The sequence below is a fragment of the Mirounga leonina genome, unplaced genomic scaffold (assembly GCF_011800145.1).
Source record: "Mirounga leonina isolate KUSES-001 unplaced genomic scaffold, KU_Mleo_1.0 Mir_174, whole genome shotgun sequence".
NCBI classification, from domain to species: Eukaryota; Metazoa; Chordata; class Mammalia; order Carnivora; family Phocidae; genus Mirounga; species Mirounga leonina.
In genome coordinates this window covers 15,430,378-15,453,914 of record NW_023270451.1, presented here as the reverse complement: position 1 = coordinate 15,453,914, position 23,537 = coordinate 15,430,378, and the positions used below count along the sequence as shown (strand labels likewise).

Sequence of the window (23,537 nt, the reverse complement as noted above, 5' to 3'; positions counted from 1 at the left end):
TTGAAAACAATTCCTTTTCTTAACTTCAGAGTGCTGTACGCACACCCCCGACTTTCTTGTAGCAGCTCCCTACCAATCCTGATGAACTCCGTAGCACTATAAACACTTTAAACCTCTAAGCCGCTTATCAGACCAGTTAGATCTCTGAAAAGACTTGACTTCCCACTCCCACGTGCAGTAACTGTACTTTCTTTTAAATGCCACCACTGTGCATCTGTTTATAAATTACTGCATCTCAGAGAAATTATGATTAATTATTAAAAAACAAACGCTGGTTTCATGGTCTCATTCAGAGCCAAAGTTAATCAATTACAAAAACTCAAATATTGTTAACTCACTCAATCACAATTATGAAGTCCTCAAAATCCTGATGACTACAAGTTCTTCTTACCTCCCACTTTTTTTTTCCCCCCAATGGACACTAAAATTCACATTATATCTTACCTTTGTTGGTCAGAGAATCCTTATCTTCTTTAGTTGTAAACCATGCTTGGCTAACTGCTGAAACTTCCTCATTACCCAAGGAAGATATTTCATCTAGTTGCTCATTCTGTAGAATCTTGAAGAGGTAAAGGTAAAAAAAAAAAAAAAAAAAGAAAAAAACAAACAAGTACAGCTTGATTTAATACAACCTGATTCATCTTTGTCTGCAACACTAATGTAATCTATGGAATTCATTTGCTTTAGATATAGTAAAAATACATTCAGTTTATAGAAAAACAAGTACTTTTTTGCTGTTTTTATTATGACAGTATGAAAACAAAACTGCCTCCATTAACAAAATATGACTTTCATTTAAGCAAGTTAACTCTGCACTAGTGGCCTGAATTTTACAGAATAATAGCTAAGGTTCCATTAAGTACTTAAATCAATATAGGGTATCTAAAGCTATCTGTTTATTTACATATGTAAAATGAGCTCATACATATAATAAAATGGAAATGCTTCGTTTGACTGTCATGATCGTTCAGGTCCTTATAGGTAGTTTGCTGCAAAAATATACAGTCATCTGTAATGTAATCTCTTGCTAAATTTAAAGGATTAATAGACCAAATCAAAAGACACAGCAAAATCACGGTCTCCTTATTGTTTATTGGCAAGTTTGTTTTAGCCAACCTCTAGAACTAATTCCTAACCTCATCAATGTACCTTCTTCTCAAAGAACTATGTTACCACTTTTTAGTATTATTGCAGCTAAAGTAGTCTTTACTGAGAAATGTGCAGTTAAAAACCAACAGCTTTACTGAGATATAATTAACACACCATAAAGCTCACCCTTTAAAGTACACAATTCAGTGGCTTTTAGTATATCTATGCAATGATCACACCAGGTACATTTTCAATTACAGATATACCTGATCTAGCAAATTCTGCAGGAACAAAACCGCTTAAGAGAGCTGGCCTTGGGCTAAAGACAGCTATAGTGTCAGTAAGGAAGATGTGGCAACAGGGCTACCATTTCAGGGACAAACCCATCTATCATAGGCAGACCAGGAGGACAGTCACATGCCTAGTGACCACTCAACTCAGTTCAGTCTCCGGACTGGATCAACTAAGCTATGTCACTGGCTGGAGGTTAAGTCCTAACAGACACTGGACTATTCCTTGAATAGGCAGAAACTGAATTTCTAATTTCAAGAGGAACTGAAATCATCATGCTTGGGAAGAGAGAAGCTGTCAGTGAACAACCCAAGCACAATGAGGAGGAAAGCCACGTTTCTACTGTTACCTATGTTATTTTTTTATCTGGGAGTAATGAGTATGTTGTATTTAAGAAAGCACTTTTCTTAAATCCACGGACAAAAAGCTAGAGCCACTGGAATAAGTATGAAAAGTTTTGTCACCCTATGTTTATGTATCATACATTTTAGATTTTTTTGTTTTAAAGATCAAGAAGCTACCTTTATAAAGGTGAGAACGGAGATAGCAGGACAATGTCTAAGGCCTCTTGTATTCTGAACAACCCAACTAAGATTTGACGCTGAGGTTATTCATTAAGGGTGACAGATTGCTGTGAAAAGACCCTGATACAAACAATACCCATTGTTAAGAAATGTAATGTAGAAAATACTTTCCTGAGGTGACCTTCTCTTACGTATTAATCAGCTGGTTAAAAGAATAAAATCACCATTTCCCAAAGTGAGTCTAAATATACAGCCCACTCTGTGAACCTTAGGAATACACCTGTCATGCTGATTAACTGCTATTTTTGGGCAAACACCTAATGCCTTCTCTTTCAAATTACCCTGATGAAGAAATACAATTATTACTTATAAAGAGTAAACATGTAAATGGTAAACATGTAAATAGCCATCAAATGAAGCCAACAATTATTAAATTTTAGCAGTAAAACTTAAAACCTTCCATAGCAAATGAATTGAGTATAGCAGAAGACTTAGGTACCTCAAAGGATGTCTAATTATACTTAGTATATAGATATTATGAAGTTTTACAGTATTTTACCCCCATTTTTCACTACTTTATATATACATTTTTTAAAATTACTCAGATATATTTAGTATGCTGCTGTTTTTGAACTGCAGCCTTTCTGAGTTGGTTTGGTTGTGCAGGGTTTTATGTCTGTAACATACACAGACTTGGAAATCTACATATTTCACCCACTAAATACCTCTTGCAACCACAAAGCACTATAAATATTGGCAAATTTTTTGGTTTCTAATTATTTTCCAGCTAGTTCCAATGCTGAAATGGGATGGTACATTAACTACAGCAATACGTGAAATAGTTACACCGGCTTTGACACAGGACACGGCAAAAAACAGGCTAGTTCTGAACTTTGAACTATGCTTTCACTCACAACCTAATGGTATTTTTATGAAACAAATATTAGAAATTATTAAACGTATTTCATTCACTAAAATGGCAATTACAAACCAAGAGGCTAATATCAAATTATAACTCATTAACTCTTAAGAAATAACCCAAACAAAACAACCCTATAATCTGTCTAACTCACACTGCCATTGCCCAATCTTTTAACAAGTAGGTTGTAAACCAAATCACACACACATATATATACACAGCTATTTTTACTGTGCTGAAAACGAAATTGAAGTGAGACTATACAGTCTTTGAATTGGAAATGACTTTGACAAGCCCCGTTTTGAAGAATGTGCTCTATGGCTTCAGAGGACTTGGAAGAAATTCCTGTCCAGATCACTCTCTGAAATCCAAGAGTAGATGATAAGGATCTCTAGGCAGACTCAAAACTGTTTGAAGTTTGACTTCATGAAAGACTCACTCCTCTAGAAATCCTGTCATTCTGGAACCACTGTAAAGCTCCCTGTTGAAAAATGTTCACAGTGCACCCACCTGAGATTTCCTTAGTCCTTGATGTTATACATCAACTCGTAACTCTTACACTTAACTGAAGGGTCATTGGAAAAATAATGACATAATGTCTTTATTATCTACTTCAAAAATATGCTATTAAATAAAGAAATGAAGCAAAAGGACAAGATACTAAAAAGAAAGGCACAATCAGCCAGACAAAAACTTAAAAGTAAAATTTAAGCTCCAGGCTATCTAAAAGAGCAAAGAATTCTGATTACATTTGGCAGAAATAACTCGTACGAGACAAAGAAGTTCACATGGAAGGAAAGCAGTAAGCCCTGCTTGTTACCCAATCACTTAACCCAGGGTAAAAGGTATCTTAGTCCTAGAGGCACCAAAAGGGACTACAACTGTTATAATTAATATCTATGTGAAACGAATAGCTTCCATTCATATTAGAACAGAGCACATATGTAGCCCTTCTAAATCAGTCATTAGAGATACTGCTGGGTAACACTTCAAAAGCCTTAGATCAATATCTTATATAACTGGTAAGATAAAATTTAAAGTTATTTAATAGCTCAGGTGAGATCATTCCACGCAGCTAAAGAATGCACGTGCACCATCTGTTTCAACAGATGTGAACCACTCTACAGGGAATGAATTTTCAAACTCTATCTTTGCCTACATATAAGTGGGGACTGGAAACCTGAATGAAAATAATAAATCTTACCTCAATTCTGTCCTTTGTCAGACAAATTATGTTCTCATCATTTTATCACCTAAGGTATGTGTTAAGGATAATCCTCTTGCGGTCAGTAAAAAGACTCACTATACCTGGATCTGTGTCACAGTTCCCTCAGTAATCTCATCATCTGCCACTTCTGTGGTTGCAGTCATGGTCACCTCAAAGCTCTGATCATTTTCTGAAACTTCAAGAAAAAAGAACAATTCAACTGCAGAATAAATGCAAGTTCTAATTATAAAAAAAAAAAAAAAAATCCTTGGAAAAAAATACGTGACCATCTAATTTCCTAACACATTCCTTGCCATATATGCTTAACAAAAATTGTGTACCTAATACATACTAGGTATTGCGTTGGGTGATGGGAAGACAGCAGTAAGCAAATGAAACAAAGTCCTGCCTTCATGGTGCTTATATTCTAGTGAGGAAGACACAAAATGAACATAGTATGTTGGATGTTGATAAACAGTGAGAAAAAATAAAGCAGAAAAGGGAACGTATTGGGGGAGGGGAGGACCAGGAAAAGTAACCAAGATTTGGACCCAAGTGACAAAGGGAGCTAGTCACACAGGCATCCTGAGGAAGAACACTTCATGCAGAAGCCAAGGGCAGAGACTTTGAGACAGGGGCACACATGGACTGTCCAAAGGAATGCCAAGGAGGGCAGAGTGACCAGAGAAGACTGAACAAGAACATTAAGATACTGTGTGGGGACTTGAAGGCCAATGTAAAAACTTTGGCTTTAATGCTCACATAGGAAACCACTGGAAGACTCAGAGTGACATAATCTGACTTTTTTTTTATTTTAATGGGATCACTGGCTCCTAAGGAGACAACAGTCTGAAGGGCAGGAAGGGCTGTAGTGAAACCGGTTAAGAAGCTCATTCAATAATCCAGGTAAGAGAAGTCAGTGACTTGGACCAGGGCCGAAGGCAAGTGGAGGTGACGAGTAGTTCAAATTGTGGATATACCTTGACTTGGGAACCAACAGGATTTGTGGATAAACCAAATACGAAAGAAACTGAAAAGTCCAGGAGGTTACTGAAGTTTTAAAAATCTGCACTACTGGAAGAATGTACCTGCCATTAATGAAATGAGGAAGACTGCAGAAGAAGCAGATGTTAGAATTTAAGAAATTTCAGGAGCTTGGTTTTAACACACTCGTTTGAGGTTAAACATCTAGAATTAAGAGCAAGTCTGGACTAGAATAAATCTGGGCATCATCACCTGAGATAGGATTTAAAACAATGAATTCTAGGGAGTGAGAGAAAACGAAACAGAAGCAGCCTAAGAACTGAGTCCTGGACTACTCCAATTAAGAGCCCGGGGAGATGTGAACAGGTTAGCATAAGAGACTCCGAAGGCGCAGACAGTAAGGTAGAAAAAAAAAAAATTAGAGGAATGTGTTCCCTGGAGACCAAATGACAAAATGTTCTAGAGAAGACAAGAGTGATAAATATTGTCAGCAATTGTGACTAGATTAAGTAAAGAAGAAGAATGAAACAAACAAACAAAAATCACTACTAGACTTAGCAACAAGATAGTCTCTGGAGATCTGGGAAGAACAGTTTTGGTGAAGTGGTAAGAGATGAAACCCTGACTGGAGTGGGTTTAGGAAGAATGGAGGAAGAAATAGAGGTAGGCCTATCAGGCCTATCAGTTCTTTTTTTTTTTTTTGAAGTATTCTGCTCTAAAGGAAAGAAGTTAGATGGGAGCCCAAAGGGGGCTAATGGGACTTTTTATTTTATTTTATTTAAAGATTTTATTTATTTGTGACCGAGAAAGAGAGAGAGAGCGCACAAGCAGGGGGAGCAGGAGGCTCCCCGCTGAGCAGGGAGGCGAACCTGGGACTTGATCCCAGGACCCCGGGATCATGACCTGAGCTGAAGGCAGACCCATAACCGACTGAGCCACCCAGGCATCCCAGGGACATTTTATTTTAAAGAAGACATTATAGTATGTTTGCAATGCTGATGGGAATGATCCAGTAGAGAACAAAAAACTGATGATTCAGCAGCAGAAGGGAAAGAAATGCTGCGACAGTGTCCCTGGGTAGGTAGTAAAGCGAAGGGCTGGCCATAGCTAGAAGAAAAGACAGAATGTATGGACATGGCTACACGTGGGTGTGTATTTGTAGTAGTGGAAACTTGCAGAAACTTGTTCGGACTACCTTAGTTTTCTCAGTAAGTAGAAGCAAGGTTATCCGCTGAGAGTAACAAAGGTAGAGAAAATACTAGAGGTTTCAGGCATGTTTGAAACAGTCATCTCTGAGCGGGAGAAAAAAACATCCATTTGGTAGGTGTGGCGTGACTGGCAGGCAACAGTATGAGCCCACTTCAAGCTACTCATCATGAATTTAAAGTAAGATCACTTAGCTTGCTTGTGCTGTTTTGCAATTAGCTGTGCCAGTACAGACATAAACAGCCAGACAGATTTAACCACTGTTAGGTGGTTGTGGTTTCACTGAAGGACAATGAAGTGAAAGAAGGAAAAAAGGATGTGAGGGTAAATGCAAGAGGGATTATAATGATTAACCACAAAACAAAGTGGGTAGGGAGGAAACAAAAGATACAAGTGGAAAAGAATAATGCAAAAGTGGTTAGATCAGTGGGTCCTAGTGGGCAAAGGACTGCAAACATTCAAGAGTATTAGAGAAAGTAACCTGGAAACATAGGATGTAGTGCTGGAAGTAGATCACAAACGGACTCCAGTTAATAGGTGACAGCAAAGGAGGCAGTGGGAGTAATAAACAAGGTAGTATGGAGAACAAAAGGTAGAAGAGGCTAAGATATTGCAACAGTCATCTAAATGAATAATCACCAAGAGTTCTGTGAATAGGAAATGGAGTAAATGTGGTGGTAGGTAATCACAGTAAGAAGTGGTAAGTGATCTAGAATGATTAACATGAGACTTAAGAGGATTTTTAAGGATCAGATAGATAAATTTTTATCAGTTTTATAAAGCATGTAATGAAAACTTGAATATTAAAATTAAATTTGAAGTTAAATCTTTAAGAGCTAATAATATTTACTTCCCTGAAGTCCAACAAACAATGACCTGCCCATTCAGTCAGTCCCCGATGATGGTGACGGACACAGGACTTCATGTTTTTATGTGACTTTTTTTTAATGGAGAAGTTTTCCTAAGTTGATTTTATCAACATACTTTTTTTTTTTTTTTTTTTACCAATTTAGAGAACCATACTTTAAGCCCATGTTTCATAAATTTAGTCTTACTGTAAATGTTAGGCTCCAGAATGTCCTCCAAATGTGATGATGCTATGACCCCACATCAAGCAGCTCAGGTGCTTTTAGGTCAGCACATCCAAATTATCCTACCCAGTTAAGTGAGTGAGTGTGTTAAGGATTCAGTCTAACACCATAAAATAGAACAAAATATCAAGTATAGTTTGAACCTGTGATTGTGACCAATGTAGTCAACTTTAACCAAATGAATTAACCAGTCATAATTTATGTGAAAATAATCCCTTACTAATCCCTGGCTTAGTAAAATAAATATTTTTGTTTCATTTTATGTCCTGGGGATGTGGTAACTATAGATAATAATACTCTATGGTATATTTGGAAATTGTTAATAGAGTAGATCTTGGAAGTTCTCATCACAAGAGAAAAAGCTGTAACCATGTGTGGTGACTAGATATTAACTAGAATTGTTATGTTCATTTCACAACATATATGTATACCAAATTATTATGTTGTGCACCTGAGACTAATATAATGTTACAGGTTAATTATATATGAGTTTTAAAAAATTCTAGCTTAGTAAATGCCCATATAGGATTGTATCTGTACAGACAGGTGAATCGAGTTTTAAGAGTGGATCACAGCTATGATGGTCAAATTAGGAGTTTAAAAATCATATCAACCACCACTAGAAGGAAAAGCTCATTTAACCAGAAATAGGATATGTTTATATATGCCACTGAAAGCAATATTAGTAATATTAACGTTAACAATGTCTTTGAATAAAGTCTCACAGTAAACGGATATTTTATGGTTTCTTTTCTATTCAATTGAATAAGCAATATACTCTACACAAAATGTGCACGTCTACTTGTGAAGACAAGGTTTGCCATGATGAAAACCTAATCTTCATTTTTTCCAACTGGATGAAGATGTGATTTTGCTCAATGCTGAGAGCAAAATTAAAGTTCTCAAGAACCAGAACGCCTGGGTATGACGTTAGACACGTTCTCGTACCTCTCTGTGCCTTAGTTTCCTCATTATAAAACAGGGATCATAATACCTACTCTACAGCATGCCTTCTCAATGAGGGTACACATGCTTCTGGGTGAGGTGTGGGTGAAAGAAAGCATTCTCATTAATAAAACAATACACATATACAGTACGTTAAAAAAAAAAACAACAGTGTGTCTGTGGTATTACCATTTCATGGGGGAGCGCACGATCAGGAGAAAACATCTAAAAAAGTTTGGGGCGGGGAGGACGGCAACAATTAAAAAGAAAAAAAGGCTGAGAAGATCAAAACAGGCAATATATGTAGAAGCATTCAGAGCCACGCCCACTCATTAAGTATTAGTTGAGAGTTCTTTTGACTCAAAGAAGAGAAAAATAATGGGTCTAAGTCAACCTTGGAATGCCAATTCCATGTCTCCCAAGCTACACTGTGATTTCAGAAGGGACCTCTGTTCTGAACACATAATGACTTACGTGGCAGTGCAACAACTGATATGCAAGGAGTAGAACCATCGATACTCTGATCATCCTCAGAAGACAGACAAAGCCTTTTATGTGGAGGTTCAGTACTATCTTCTGAGTCTATTTCATCAGCTTCTAATGAAACAAAATAGAACAAAAATCTCAAAATCTTCAAACCAATGAGGAAAACCCACAATCTTCCAACAAGTAACTGTAAGACAATCTTCTTATCAATTTGCTTAGTTAACCCAATTGTGCAAGGAGGACCCCAAACGGCATCGCCTTCTCTGTCCCCCGTGCAGAACCTCAGCTCCTCTGCTTCTGACAACAACTATGAGAAGAGAGGCGCCACTTTTTAAACATCACACTTCTGTGCTACTAATTACCTGTCTTTCCAAATATTTCACATATTAAGACAAGGGCTGGTTATTTAAATCACTCACAAATATTTACTGAATGCCCACTATGTTCTGAGTGCTGGGAACAGAACAATGACAGATACTCTTCTCTGTCCAGGAACTCACAGGGTAGTGGAGATGACTAAAGCACCCATTTCACAATAGTGTTTTAAGAGCTATGCAGGTGGAATGAGGGGAGAGGCATCTAATTTAGACTCTGGGTGAAGGAAGGTTTCCTGGAGAAGGTATCTTAAATTGGAAAGAACTTGAATGAACAGATGCCAGGGGTAATGATCATTACTGGCACTAGGAATAATTATTTGCAGTGACAGTGAGGTATGAAAAGCTTAAGGTATGGAAGGAAAAAAAGCCAGCTGTGACTCGCTGGGACACAGATATATGCAATGTGGCAGGAAGTGAGGCTGGAAGGAAAGTGGAGAAGATATCCATCTCTGTACTGTACAAACCACAGGACACTTAACAGAACAAACAAACCAACCTTCCTACACTACTGAGTATCATGAGCAAGGTCATCAGCAGTTTGAAAGATGAATTCAGGTTGGGAGATGCGTTGAAAGGCTACTAGGGCCTCCCAAGTGAGAAATGAGACTCTGATCTAAGAAAGCGGGACTTGAGACAAAGGAAGCAATGGACTCAAGAAACAAAATACCATCAACAAGTTTTCATGATGGAATGAACGTAGGAGATGAGAGAAGGGTTTATTCCTACCCACATTTATGATCTGGGTTACTAAGTAATGAAACTGACTGAGAAAGAGAACTGGGTCTGGGAATTTTGTAAAAGAATTCAGTTTGGAACATGTGAAATTTAAGGTGTCTATGAGAAACACAAAGAATTCAGAAAAAAGAAGTTTGAATCATTTTAATAGGTAGGTGGTAGTTAAAATCCCAAGTTTGAATAAAATAACCAGAAATTAAGTACTGAATGAGAGAAAAGAAGATAAAACCTAGGTTAAGCAAAGATAAATTTAAAGCAAAATAAAAAGCAAATACAAATAAGGAATAGGTGGAGAAGTGACAACAAAATCACAAGCCTCAAAGCTATGAAATCTTAATTGATTACAGATAATCACATTAAATCTTATTCAAAGATTCATGTAAAATCCTCTAACAGACTAGCAAAAAAATTGGCAGGACTACTATATTTTCTAATGTACTACATACATTGCAGGCACCAAATGATATCAAAAAGGAAGTATATTACAGTTAATTAATCATCATCTTTGTAGGTGCAATAGATTGTAGCTACGAGATTCAAAGTTCAAATTTATGGTAAATTTTAAAAATACAAAGGTATATTAAAAAAATAAAAATATAAATTAAGGTTAATTCATGATCCAAAGAGATAACCCCCTTTTCTACTGTCCTAGCCTCAACTGTCTATCTGGGTAAAAGGGATCAAAGGTGACATGAAATCCAAAAATTCAAAAAGATCCACAATTCTATGCCAGAAAGTTCTCCTACCATTCTGAGGGCAATGAAGAATGAGGTTCCCGTCTGTGTCCTGAGTCAAAGTCACAGAGTTCACAGTTTCTACTGTTACTGTGTCAGAATCCTCTTCAACTGTGCTCATACTCAAATCTGTAGAACAGATTTCAGATTTAAAACATTATTTCCAAATATGAACATAAAGTAGCCTCCAACTTCCCCCTCCTCCCCACAAAAAACCCCCACAATTTATACCAGCTCAACTGCAGTGACAGTTTAGCTTCAAAAATTGTCTTTCAAAAGGTTATACCCATTATTTAGAATGAGATGTAATAATCTGCAAGAATCTGACTTCTCTAATTAAAAACCTATGGCATTTATTTTTTAAATAGACTTGGTTCTACCACATCCGATGAAAATGACTGTTCCAAGCTGTCTTATCCATAAAATATTACATCTTATTAGCAAAACTCTCACCACTATTTATTGGCAATTCTGAGATATATTCAAATAGGTGTTTAACTTCTGATTCAGAAGATTCATTAAACCTTGAAACTTAGAAATCTAAGATAAATCTAATAATTATTTCTCCAAAACACTTTTTACAAGTATTTAAGCTCTATTATTATCTGAAAACTAAGAACACAATGGAATTACCCTCATGACGTTTTTTCCATGATATTAAATAAGCGCATACATCCATCACTGACCAAACTGTTTTAAATGGATATGGAGGTAGGCCTTCTTTTGGAATAGAGAAGTGATTTTGTTTAAAGTGCCTTTACCTGCTATTTTACACATACATTATTTTCCTCTTGTTCAGACAAACCGAATGATCAGAGTCTCACAATACAATACCTCATGGTTGACAGGAGGAAATGTACTGAATTAAAATCAAGAGCCTGGTTGAAGTCTTTGGGGTGTACCTTATAATGTTCAACTAAGTTTTTCCCTCAGTACTCAATTTTGGTCTTATCCACATACTTTTTACCAACTAACTAATAGAGTCCATAAGCCTTAATGTATACTAATCACTCAATATTTATTTGGCTCCTATACACAGCATATGAGTCTATTCACGTATTTACCATTTATTCAAGTGCATTTTCCCTTGGCAGAAAAACTTAAAATCTATTGACATTCACATGGTGAAGATCCAATGATTCACTCAGGTTTTACTATACAAATTACTGTTTTAATGGACAACAGTCATTTTACAATAATAAAGATGAAATTCCCCAAATTAAAGATAAATAGAAATCATGATCTAGTTATCACCAAAATTTGCAAAACACAGGTGAAGTCCTTGGAACAAACGCAGGCTTACCTAGAAAATAGATGGATCAGGTATAGCCCTTCCCAAAGAATCGAGTCGCCTTCCCTTAGACACCAGCATCACTTTCATGTTATCCAGACTGCTTCTCTCCCATATTCCTACCTCTGCAACACTCTGAAAAAGTAACAGCATTACACAATAAGGCTTCAATAAGAACAATCATGTTCTGCTGGTACGTTCATGACACTCTAGCCTCAAGCCTCTGTGATGTCTCAACTAGGAAAAGAAAGACAAAAACCAGAATTCTTTTCTAAATAGACCTTTTAGAAATCAAATCAGCCTTTGAAAGTATTCCCCAATGAAAGGCAGAAATGAGATCTTGTACCTATTAAGTTAGTACATTATTTCCAAATATGAACATAAAGTAGTTTATAGGCAGATTCTCAACCCAAGTTGTCCCTCAACAGGCAAATATTCTCAGAAAAAAAAAAGAGGTTCAACTGTGCTATGGCTCTTTGAACTGCAGAGAGTACATGCAACCTAACCCAGGGTGTAGAGTACCACAAATACTACCAGTAACTGTATTTTTTTCTTTATGTAATTTACTAACACCTCCTTATACATAATACAGTATTTCATCTTAAAGCATTAAAAACTGTATCATATCTGCCTCCGGATCTGTGGGAAAAAAAAGAAACCCTAAACAATTGAGCCAGAAAAGATAAATTATAAGCAAGCTCCTGAATCCAATGTGAAACTTACAAAATCACAAGTGTTTTTTAAAGGTTTCTTTCAGTAAACTCATTATAATCCCAAAGGGTCATCCAAAGAATCAAAAAGTTCAACACAATTTGAGATTTAAGGGGTATTTCAGCAAAAGCTAACAGCTGAAATTTCCATTTTAGCAGTGTTCTAATGAGAACGCCTCTCTCCAGGATGGTTATATTTTGAGAATTGCTATACATAAATAAGTCTGCAGTGAAAAGGTACAGATCCTGCTAGAGAAACCTCCAGTCAGCTATTAGATTTCATGTTGTTCTTATTTCTAATCCATTAAATTTTCTCAAAAGGCTGTTTAGTAATATTGCAGAAGATGGAGAAATTCAATGTTAAAAAAACTCATCCATAAACTTACCAAAAGCAGAGTTCACTCTTTGCTGTGTGTGTGTGTGTTTATAAATGTGTATACACTACAGTGTATAAGCAATTTATATCCTGCTTTTTAGAGTTTATTCATATTAAAAAGTATAATGAAACCAAGCTAGGTTATCTAACTGAAGTTTTCGGTATCACGTAAAACTTACACCACATAAAAAACATGACATTATTTAATAACTGCCCTATCACTGGACATTTGTATTGTTCCAAATTTTTCATTTCCTTAAAACATACTGAAACATTTATACACTCTATTTCCTTAAACAGTATTAATTAATGGAAATTATTACATAAAAGAATATGACAAAATTTTGAACTTTTTAAAAAAAGATTTTATTAGAGAGAGAGAGTGCACAAGCGAGAGCACAAGAGTGGGGTGAGAGGCAGGGGGAGAAGCAGACTCCCCGTTGAGCAGGGAGCCCGATGCGGGGCTCGATCCCAGGACCCTGGGATCATGACCTGAGCCGAAGGCAGACACTTAACTGAGCCACCCAGGTGTCCCAAAATTTAGAACTCTTAAGTCACGCTGAGACAGGGAGACTGTAAGGGACCTCATGGAAAAAAAAAAAAAAAGCTATTCTTTTTTCTTTGTTCCTTTTCCTGCTTCTAATTTTGCTAGGACCTGCACCTCCACTTTATTATACATGCCTTAATGTATGTCCTCCTTGTAAAGGTCAAGGAGTTAATGATTTCTTTGAAGTCTTCCAGCACAACTGATAACGTCTAAGGAGTGGCCAGATGAGGTCCTCATGAATGTTTTCCAAGACCACAGACTCCAAACACCCAGATGCCAAGACCCCAGGCTCCAGGGCCATTAAGTGACTTGAGGAGGACACCTGAGCACTAGTCCTTCTTTGACCAGTTCCTGGATGCCTGCGAGGACATGTACACCAGACCACCGTCCTTAATAATAACTCTAGACCAGCAAACAAAGATGAGACTCATGCCTGTTTTCCTTTGAGTCTCCCAGACCATCTGTCAGTATCTGCTCTCTTCTATATATTCATTCAACTCTGCTCTCATTTCTTGCTGCCGTTTTATTTCCATCCCGTGGGAAGCCTAGAACCCCCTTAGCTGGTCCTGTAGTCCTGAGTCCTCAGGCCTGGCCTGCCTGCATTAATACTGCAGTCTGTTTTCCAGAAAGATTGAATTTATATCCAAACCACTGAGGTAGAAACTCTATTCTTGGCAACCTGTCTTTTTTAAGAAAGCACAAAGCAAAAAAACAGCACAAGAGCTCATTTGATAGGTGCAAAGTAGTCACTAGTTTAGTGTTTTAATCAATTTCATCAGGACCCAAATTAATCTGAAACTAAGAAAAAATAATACAGATTTAAGACAATATGGAGATATGGTGAGATAATAATACCAGAAAAAAGGAGTCCGAGATAGCTAGCTGAAATAAAATATTTAATCCTTGAAAACCTGTATTGGTTACAGGTAATCCTATGCAGTGTAGTAGCTTTAAATCAGAAATCTAGGTTCATTTTTTAAAAATTCGGCAACTCATGTTTGAGATTAGTAAATGTTATTCTAAGGTGCTTGTCAAATTAACAAGCATATTTGTTCAATCAACAAATATTTACCACTTATCTAGTATATATTAGGCACGCTCTAGGCACTGGGGATGTTGTGCCCCCCCTTTTTTAAACTGTCTCTTTAGATATGACTCACTTTCCTGAGGTCTCCCCCACTGTAGTTAGAGCTAGGAGGTCAGTGTATTTATTAATATTTAAGAAACTAATCTGGTTTTATTTTAAATTTATTTTTAATAGGTAACACATTTACATAGTTCAAAATTCAAAAGATAAAGGTGGTTATACAGTGAAGTTTGCTTCCTGCTCCAGTTCCCTAGTCACCGGGTCCCCCTCCCTCTATAGGTAAACTGTTAACCAATTTCTCAGACTTCCTTCCAGCTATTTAATGCATATGTAAGTCAATACAGCCCTTCTTGCTACATATACTCTTTTTACAGAAATAGTATCATACTACCAACACGGAACAGTACCTTAACGGCTACTTTCCAGTGCTTCAGCAAGATGAGGAGACACCACTAAAAGCATGTGACTGCAAGCTAGCGAACTGATTAATAGCAAAGTCCCTAACGTGGGACCTGCTTTGGCCTGTTGCGGGAAAAAAACCAAAAACCAAAAAAACAACCCAGCAGCAAGTATGGCTGAGGCTTTCCATAAAGGAGAGTAGCTGAATGGAAGGTTGGAGATAAAGACAGGGGTAGATCTTACAAGGCCTTACAATTCCTTGGATAGTTTTCAGTTGGGGAATATAATTTACATTTTTAAAAGATCACTTAGACTGCAGTATGGAGAATGGGTGAGTAAGTTATGAAGACAAGCTGTTGTCCGAGAGGATTCTTGTTTGGACTGTTGACAGCAGTCAAAGGAGGGAGACTGAACAAAGGATATATTCTGGAGCAGTGTGGACAGGATGTGCTGAATGAAGAGATGGAGATAAAGGGAAGGGGAGCTATCTCAAGCTGATTCCTGGGCTTTTGGCTTGAACAGCTGATTGAGTCTGGTGGCACTCAGATATATATTATGTATTTTATTACTATTAGAATGAATGATTAACGTTGTAAGGCATTCAAACGAAGAGATCACATTGACAGAAGCTGGAATTCAACAAGGACTAGACATATCAAGACAAACAAGTGGCACGCAAATACATTTTTTAAAGATTTATTTATTTATTTATTTTGGGGGGGGAGGGTAAAAGAAGAGGGAAACAGGAGAGAAAGTCTCAAGCAGACTGACCTGAGCACAGAGCCCGAATGGGGCTCAATCTCATAACCCTCAGCTGAAACCAAGAAGTCAGAAGCTTAACCCACTGCACCACCCAGGAGCCCTGGCAAATAATTTTTAAACATAGTATCACCCAGAGAGGTTAGGTAAGACAGCCTAGATTCCAGTTCTAGAGCAGACTTTAACAGGTGGAAATCAAGCTATATATAAACAAGCAAAGGAGACTGAAAAGGACCAGCTAGTGATGCAGAAAGAAAACTAAGGTGTTAATCAAGAGACGCAGAGTGTTTTTCAAGGAGCATTAAGTCGTCAACCGTGTTAACAGAGATGTAAGACGATGGAGAGGTTACTATTTTATCTGTCAATATGGAGAACACTGGTGGCCTTAAAAGTATCTGAGGTACATTGGGGACAGCAGCTCTACTGGAATAGGTAGAGAATTGAAAGTACGGAGACAAGACAAACAACAGGTCGTTTATGAGGTTTGGTTTTCAGGGCAAGTGAGAGTACTAGCTACAGTAATGTCTAGAGAGCTGTTATTTAGAAAAGCACATTTGTATTCTGATAGGACTATGAGAGTGCCTAAGAAATGTTGGTGAATAAACTTGTGATAGTAAGGTACAAAGCTGAGTATTTTATTGCCTTCCATTCTAATTCATTAAACAGGAAACTATGCTTAGCTCCTGGATCTGTTCCTTATTTGGTTTATCGGGAAAATGTATCAGAAAGATATATCAACTTTTTAGTCTTCTTTTGTACTGTCATCAGCCTACTGAGGTCTTCCCTTTATTCTCTGTAAAGGGTTATACCGTATGTACTATTTTTATACTAACTAGAAATAAGAGGAAAAAAATTTTAACAGCCATTTTAACTGGTGAAATGGCTTTTTAGCACGATTCCACCCATCATTTGGTGGCTATCTTGAACAGCAACAATATACTAATAAAATCAAGAAAAGAACATGTGAAATGTGATCTAAAAGATTTATAATGAAATACATCCACATTTAAATGAGAAATATATTTGTCTTCATTTAGAATTCCCAACGAATGAAAACTCTATTTAACGTAGGACAAAAGAACAACTCTGGATCTGGTACTTAATACAGAATTTAATTAAAGAAATGAATCCTTCATCCTACTTCATTCCGGTATTGATGTGAAGTTCTTATTCAATGGATTATCTTAGACTGGTAGTTCCATCAACTAAATCTACATACAGGCATAACTCATTTTATTACACTTCACAGACACTAAGTTTTTTAATATAGTTAAGGTTTACGGCAACCCTGTGTTAAGCAAGTCTATTGGTACTACTAATAGCATTTGCTCACTTTGTGTAACATTTTGGTAATTCTCAAACTATTTTCAACTTTTTCATTATTACAGTTGACCCTTGAACAACACAGGTTTGAACTGCCTGTGTCCACTTATATGTGCATTTTTTTTTTTTTAAAGATTTTATTTATTTGAGACAGAGAGAATGAGAGAGAGAGAGAGCACATGAGAGGGGGGAGGGTCAGAGGGAGAAGCAGGCTCCCTGCCGAGCAGAGAGCCCGATGCGGGACTCGATCCAGGGACTCCAGGATCATGACCTGAGCCGAAGGCAGTCGCTTAACCAACTGAGCCACCCAGGCGCCCTATATCTGGATTTTTTACAATACAGTACTGTAAATGTATTTTCTCTTAGGATTTTCTTACATTTTTTTTCTCTAGTTTACTCTATTGTAAGAATACAGTATATGAATGTGTAACATACAAAATATGTGTTACTTGACTGTTATTGGTAAGGCTTCTGGTCAATAGTAAGCTATTAGTTTTTGGGGAGTCAAGTTATACAGGGATTTTCAACTGCCCAGGGGGCCACCTCCCCTAAGCACCCAACAACTGTATATTGGTTGTGGTGATCTGCGATCAGCGCTTAAGACTAGCTGATAGCTCAGATAACATCTTTTAACAGTTATTTAAGTTACGCACATTGGTTCTGACATGTTCTTGCATGCTTTTAAATGAACTACAGTAAAGTATAAACATAACTTGTATATGCCCTGAGAACCAAAAAAATTCATTTGACTTGTTTTATTGCAATCTTTGCTTTATTGCAGTGTCTGGGAATGAACTTGCAGTATCTCTAAGGTAGGCCTTTAATGGTCCTAATTTTCCAAGTAAAATGTCAAGTATCTTCCAAAAACTACAACCAAAAGTGGCATTTCTTCCTAGTTTGGGAACTAGTTTTGTAGATAAATTTGTACCAGTTTCTGAACAGTTCCAAGTGTGGGAGGATATATTTTAGTGGAGATCATGAAAAGCACAGGAGCTAAAAGTTGCTGACCCTCCAAGTTTGGACTCGGAATTCTACACTGAAAGATGTGATAAGACTAAGCATTCAGTATTATAAGATACTTTTATACGGGGAAATCAAGCAAGCTACAGAACGTGTAACACTAGAATTTTATTGAATGAGTTGAATGAAAAACACTGAGATGCAAGGTTTCTGGAGTAATTCAACTAATAAGTCAGTAAGGCCACATTTAATTTTTAGATGTCTTTTCTTAAACCAATATAAGAAAAGTTATTCATATATTCCTCTGTAACATTTTGTGATGATCTTCCAAACATACTGCTCCATCTTTTAGAACTTTTTTTTTCTGTACTTATCTTATTAAGACTATTTTCCAATATTTCTACTTATTCTTCCAAAGGATTTTTAATGGGTATATAGTATCTAAATTTATCTAACCATTATCCTGTAAATCAACATTTTTGTTTGAGGTTGTGCTATTATGAAGACCCCATAATGACCACCACCATACCTATCACTGCATATTAACTAATGCCTTAGGAAATGCTTATAAGTGGATCTCCTCAGTAATATGTAATAAAAAATTTAAAGATATGTTTTAAGATATTTTAAAAGAATACAACTCTTTGTTAATTAGAACATCTTAGTGGAAGAGAATAAGAAACAAGTGCCTATATCCTGAACATGAGTACACAGATCGTTGGCAGAATAGAAAGCTGCGAATACTGGTTTTATTCAAGATAGGAATAGGGACGCTTCACACTGAGATTGAATGCTTTATACAGTGATTCCAGGCCCCCGGGGATTTGCTCTTCTATACACTTTGTGGAAAAGTTTGAGAAGCAAAGCTATAAATGAACATAAAGCATACAAGACTAAGGTAACTAATGATCCTAATAGCTTAGTTTTAAGGTGGCAAAATAATGACTACACATTGAGTCAAAAAAATTGTTTGTGGAGTTTATTGTAAAAGGCTTTAGTTGCTTAAGATGTTGATTTCAACTACCAACTATTTTTTTCTTAAATTTTATTTGAAAGAGAGACTGAGCCAGAGAGAGAGCGCACAAGCTGGGGGAGAGGGAGAGGGAGAGGGAGAAGCAGACTCCCCATTGAGCAGGGAGCCCTATGCGGGGTCCAATCCACAGGACCTGGGATCATGACCTAAGCAGAAGGCAGTCTGGTTTAGTCAGTTAACTGACTGAGCCACCCAAGCACCCCCAATTAACCAACTACTGAAAAACAATGTTATTATCAAAGAGAATTAGTTGGCAGTATGGTTCATTTCAAGGTGCAGCATTTCATACCTGGTTTGACAATAAAACCGTATTGCTGATTAAAAAGAAAGACTATTTTTCACCCAGTGCATGATTTAAGAACTTATAATGTATATTTGACTACATTTAAAAATTTCATCCATTCAAAATTGAGCACTTTATGCAAGGCACCATTAGAAGCTCTTTAAATGGAAATATATCAAATTATCACCATAGTCCTCCGATGTACACTGAAGTTTATTTTTAAAGCACACTTTCTTGACAGATACAAACATACACATAGTCAGTAAATAAACATAATAAGCATTTCTTCTGCTACACAGTATGTGATGGTAAATAAAGATTACTGTTGACAACCCAGTGCTTGAAAGAATGGCCTGACAACAGTGTCAGCTTAAAAAAAAAAAAAAAAAAAAAAAACTGTTCATAAAGGGATCTCTGGTGTGCTTTTTCCTGACAACTTCTTTCGGGGATTCTGTCCTGGAATGGGGTATCTTTCCACAAACTTGAAGCAGCAGACCAGATAAACAGGTTCCTTCTTTTATTTATCTTTATGGAATCAAACCAAAACCAAAACCTGTTTGTGATTTCTATTACAAGAATTCTCTTCACAAAAGGGAAAAAAAGGTGGGGGCAGGGAATGATATGAAAGCAAACAAATGCCATGTTTAATAAATCTATCATTTAACAAAGCAACAGGTTCGTAACTTTCTCAGGTCATTTCCCATCATTTGAGAATAAAAAAAGCTTTGGAACTGAAATTGCAAAGCACTTAGAGGTACACCAATCCCTAAGCAAACCTTTTATATGGAAAAAAAGTGTTAAAGATTAGGGCAGTAAGAGAAGATTGACTATTTAAAAATAAAACTCCAAAATAAAATAAAATAAAATAAAATAAAATAAAAATAAAACTCCATTTTGAGAAGATAAACATCCCATCTTAAATAAGTAGCCTCTAAGACCAAAAAAAAAGAACTTTTCAACTTCATTGTTGTTCTAAAGTTTTGCTGTCCCTGGAACGGTTATAAATGTGTGTTCAATGTGATCTAGGAGCTCAATACTTTAAAAAACACTTCCCAACCCTCCTAAATTTTTAACATCTATGTGCCAGGTTGTAAATCCCTAGGGATGCTAGTGTTTCACATTAGTGTATTCATCCTCACAGGTGTTAACTTTAAGCCAATGTACTTAATGGAGCATGATAAAAGCAACTGTTTATAATAACATGAGGTTATTGTCAGAACACACAATTTTATTACAACATTAATAAAAACTAGGGTCTGTAGATGTTAGAGAGATAAATGAATAAAAGGAAAAGCTTTTGTTTGTATTTCAATACTAACTAGCAATATCTAGCCTTACAAATAAGGCTTCTCTCTCCCATTGCCTTGGGGTGAAATCAGATAAACTTGCTCCATCATAAAACAAACAAACCAACCCTTAAAAAAAAAAAAGGGGAACTTAAAAAAGATTCAAGGGGATATCTGCCTTCTTTTGATATAATTCTCTATTAGTAACCATTTCCCAGCCATACTCTGCTTTCAAAGATCAAATCCTAACTCCAAAACGTTCTTGTGATTGCTTCCCCTCAAAATATTTCTAAAACCTGAACGTTCTGTGGGAAATATTTATACAGTATATATTTATTCATATCACTGCTTAAGGTATGAACTTGAAGTTCTAAGCAAGTATGCAATGCCCAGTACTTACTGATTAACTGTAGATGAAAAAAGGGCAATAGCATTTTGGCTCCACGATCTAGCTCAACTGCAATCAAATAAAGAGATTCACGCAGCAAATGCAGATTCTAGATCAGTCCCAAAAAGCCTATTTTGGGGTGAGCCTATAAACTAAAATAGTAAAACAAAACAAAACAAAAAATTAGCTTCTTGGTGGCACATAAGTTTATGGAAGTAATAATGATGAGATAAACATGAAATGTCTTTTTCATAACTGTAATTTTTTTCCAGACAAATTCAAGCTATTTATCGTCCCTGGTGAATGAAAAAACAACTACTCTCACACCAAATTTTCCTCAAACAGCCTGACAATTTTTTTGTAAGGTTAAGGAACTGCATTTTAATTTTTTCCTAAATCTTAACTAAATTTCTCAATCTTAACCTAATTAATGCGCTCTTATCACTACGCCACCATAGTAAAACGCTAAGTTTTTGGTATTTACCGCCACATAACCTTCAAATGTTAAAGTGGTGGTAATTACTCAAATTACTAAAAAACAGAACAGTAATACTAAAAAGATTATTAGAAACAACTTTAAAGCCGGCTCAAAGAAAGAAGCTTAACGGACAAATATGAAAACGTTTAACTGAAAAAGAAAAAAAGATTTCCCGTTTGTAAAACTTTCAACACAATGGAAGAGTATTTTCTTACTTGGACTGGAGCTTAAAAGCTATAAATGGTTAATCGCCTTGCACTAATTAAAAATAAAGATATAATTAGTAAAAGATAAAAAAAATTCGAAATGGTATTATTCTATGCTTAAAACGTTGCATACTCGAAAGTCACCCTACAGACTGAATTTTGTCGGATGTCCCAACAAGCAGCCTCGCCTACTGTCAGGAGGTACACGACGATGAATCAAGTTACAAGAAAAGCAACCACACACCGAATTTGAATTTCCAGATTCAAACATGGAAAGGGAGAGGGAGTCCTGACTTACGTTCCACATAATTATCACCCTCTCCTTATCTTCACCGAGTATTTTTATTATAAAAACAGATGCTGTATCATTCAACTGCACAGAACGGCACTTGGCCACCCCACTCTCAAACCTACGCCAGAGACTGGGTCAAAACAAAGTCCATTTTAAAGGACAAGATTAAAAAATTTAAAAACTTCCTCAGAACTCAGCAAAATATGACAATTACTACTTTGCAGACGCCTTTTACGGTTCTCTGCTCGACCAGGACACTCTCCCCGCAGTCAGTGCTGGTCCTTTTTGAGAGGCTGACAGAGGTAACTACGGCCAGCAACCCCGATTGCCTCTGCATGGGCCTTGAAGAGCAGAGCTAGAACGAATCCCGAAAGATGGAAGAGTCTAAGACGCAAACAAGGTAAAAGGAAAAAAAGGGGGGGGGTAACGAGACCCGCCCAACTCTCTCAAGCCCACCTCTCCTTCACTGGACCACATAAAACCGAAAAGGTAACAAAAAAACCAAAAAAGGAACACCACGAGAAAGCAACTAAGGCTTCCTTACTCTCCGCATTCTCGGGTCCAATTCTCTACCGAAGCTCCCGGCCCACCCCACCCCCAGGGGTCCCGGCGCCATTTAGCTCCTCCGAAGCAGCCGCCATTTTCCGCCCCCGCCGGATCGCTGCTGCGCCTCGGCGGCCGCTCTCTACGCCACTCTGTAGCCCGAGCCACCGCCGCGGGTCAGGCCCTGAGAGGGAGGCCCTGGCCTGAGCGTGCGGGGACGGCAGCTTCAGCATCATGAAGGCCCAGCTCCGACCCCGCCCGCGGTGCCTGGGTGCCCACAGCCTGCGCCGGCCGGCGGGAACACACTGGCAGCAAGGGGGCCGGACAGGCTCCACTGGGCGGAGCGGCCCTGGCGGCGGTTGGGACCTGAAGGTTCCATCGCACTTACTTCCTGTTTTGGGTCCGGGCACTTTGGAAGAACCAGGATGGAGGCTCCAAAAAATACCAGGATGGAGGAAGCAGCCACGGGCAAGAGTGGCTGCAGCTGGAGTGAGCGAGCGCGACGAGCCACCGGAAACGGAGCTACGACCGCGCCCCGCCCCTAGCCTCCGCTCGCTCCCCCTCCCGCTCTCCTCTCCCTTGGGACCGCCCTGCGTGTTGGCTGCTCGCGTCATTTCCGGCCAAGTCGGAGCGCGGAAAAAAAGTCCCGGGTTAATGGAGCTTCGGAGACCGGTTTGTGTGGCGTTTGTTTGTGATCCGCTCCTCTTCTGTCTTCCTCCTAGGAAATCTCGGTACCGACGATTCTGCTGCTGATGCTGTAAAGGAGGCCCATCTTTCTTTGGCGTAACTGGTGTTGCTGGCTCGGGGGGCAGTTGGGCCCAGCTGGCCGAGTTTCAGAAATTCGCCAGGCTCCGGAGCAGATGCAGCCGGGCATGGAACGGAATGAGAGCCTTGTCTAGATGCAAAAGCAAGCCGGGAATTCTGTCTGGCCCCTCACAGTAGTTTGCATTGCCGTAGGCGCTTTGGGCGTGTGACGCAGTTCTGGTCA

The 23,537-nt window shown here is 37.8% G+C and overlaps 1 protein-coding gene across 2 annotated transcripts in view; it reads right to left on the bottom strand.

Moving 5' to 3' along the window:
• Positions 1 to 23,076, bottom strand: part of DMTF1 (cyclin D binding myb like transcription factor 1) — a 43,785-nt gene extending 20,709 nt beyond the window's left edge. Inside the window, exons 1-6 of one of the 2 annotated variants that reach the window (XM_035020480.1) lie at positions 22,938 to 23,076; positions 11,892 to 12,014; positions 10,601 to 10,717; positions 8,731 to 8,853; positions 4,132 to 4,226; positions 445 to 559 (exon numbers count right to left, since the gene is read on the bottom strand). In XM_035020480.1, coding sequence (XP_034876371.1) covers positions 445 to 559; positions 4,132 to 4,226; positions 8,731 to 8,853; positions 10,601 to 10,709 — 442 coding nt within the window. In that variant the 5' untranslated portion in view covers positions 10,710 to 10,717; positions 11,892 to 12,014; positions 22,938 to 23,076. The remainder of the gene's footprint in view (positions 1 to 444; positions 560 to 4,131; positions 4,227 to 8,730; positions 8,854 to 10,600; positions 10,718 to 11,891; positions 12,015 to 22,937) is intronic. The other variant, XM_035020481.1, reaches the window with a different exon arrangement.
• Positions 23,077 to 23,537: the final 461 nt, after the last annotated feature.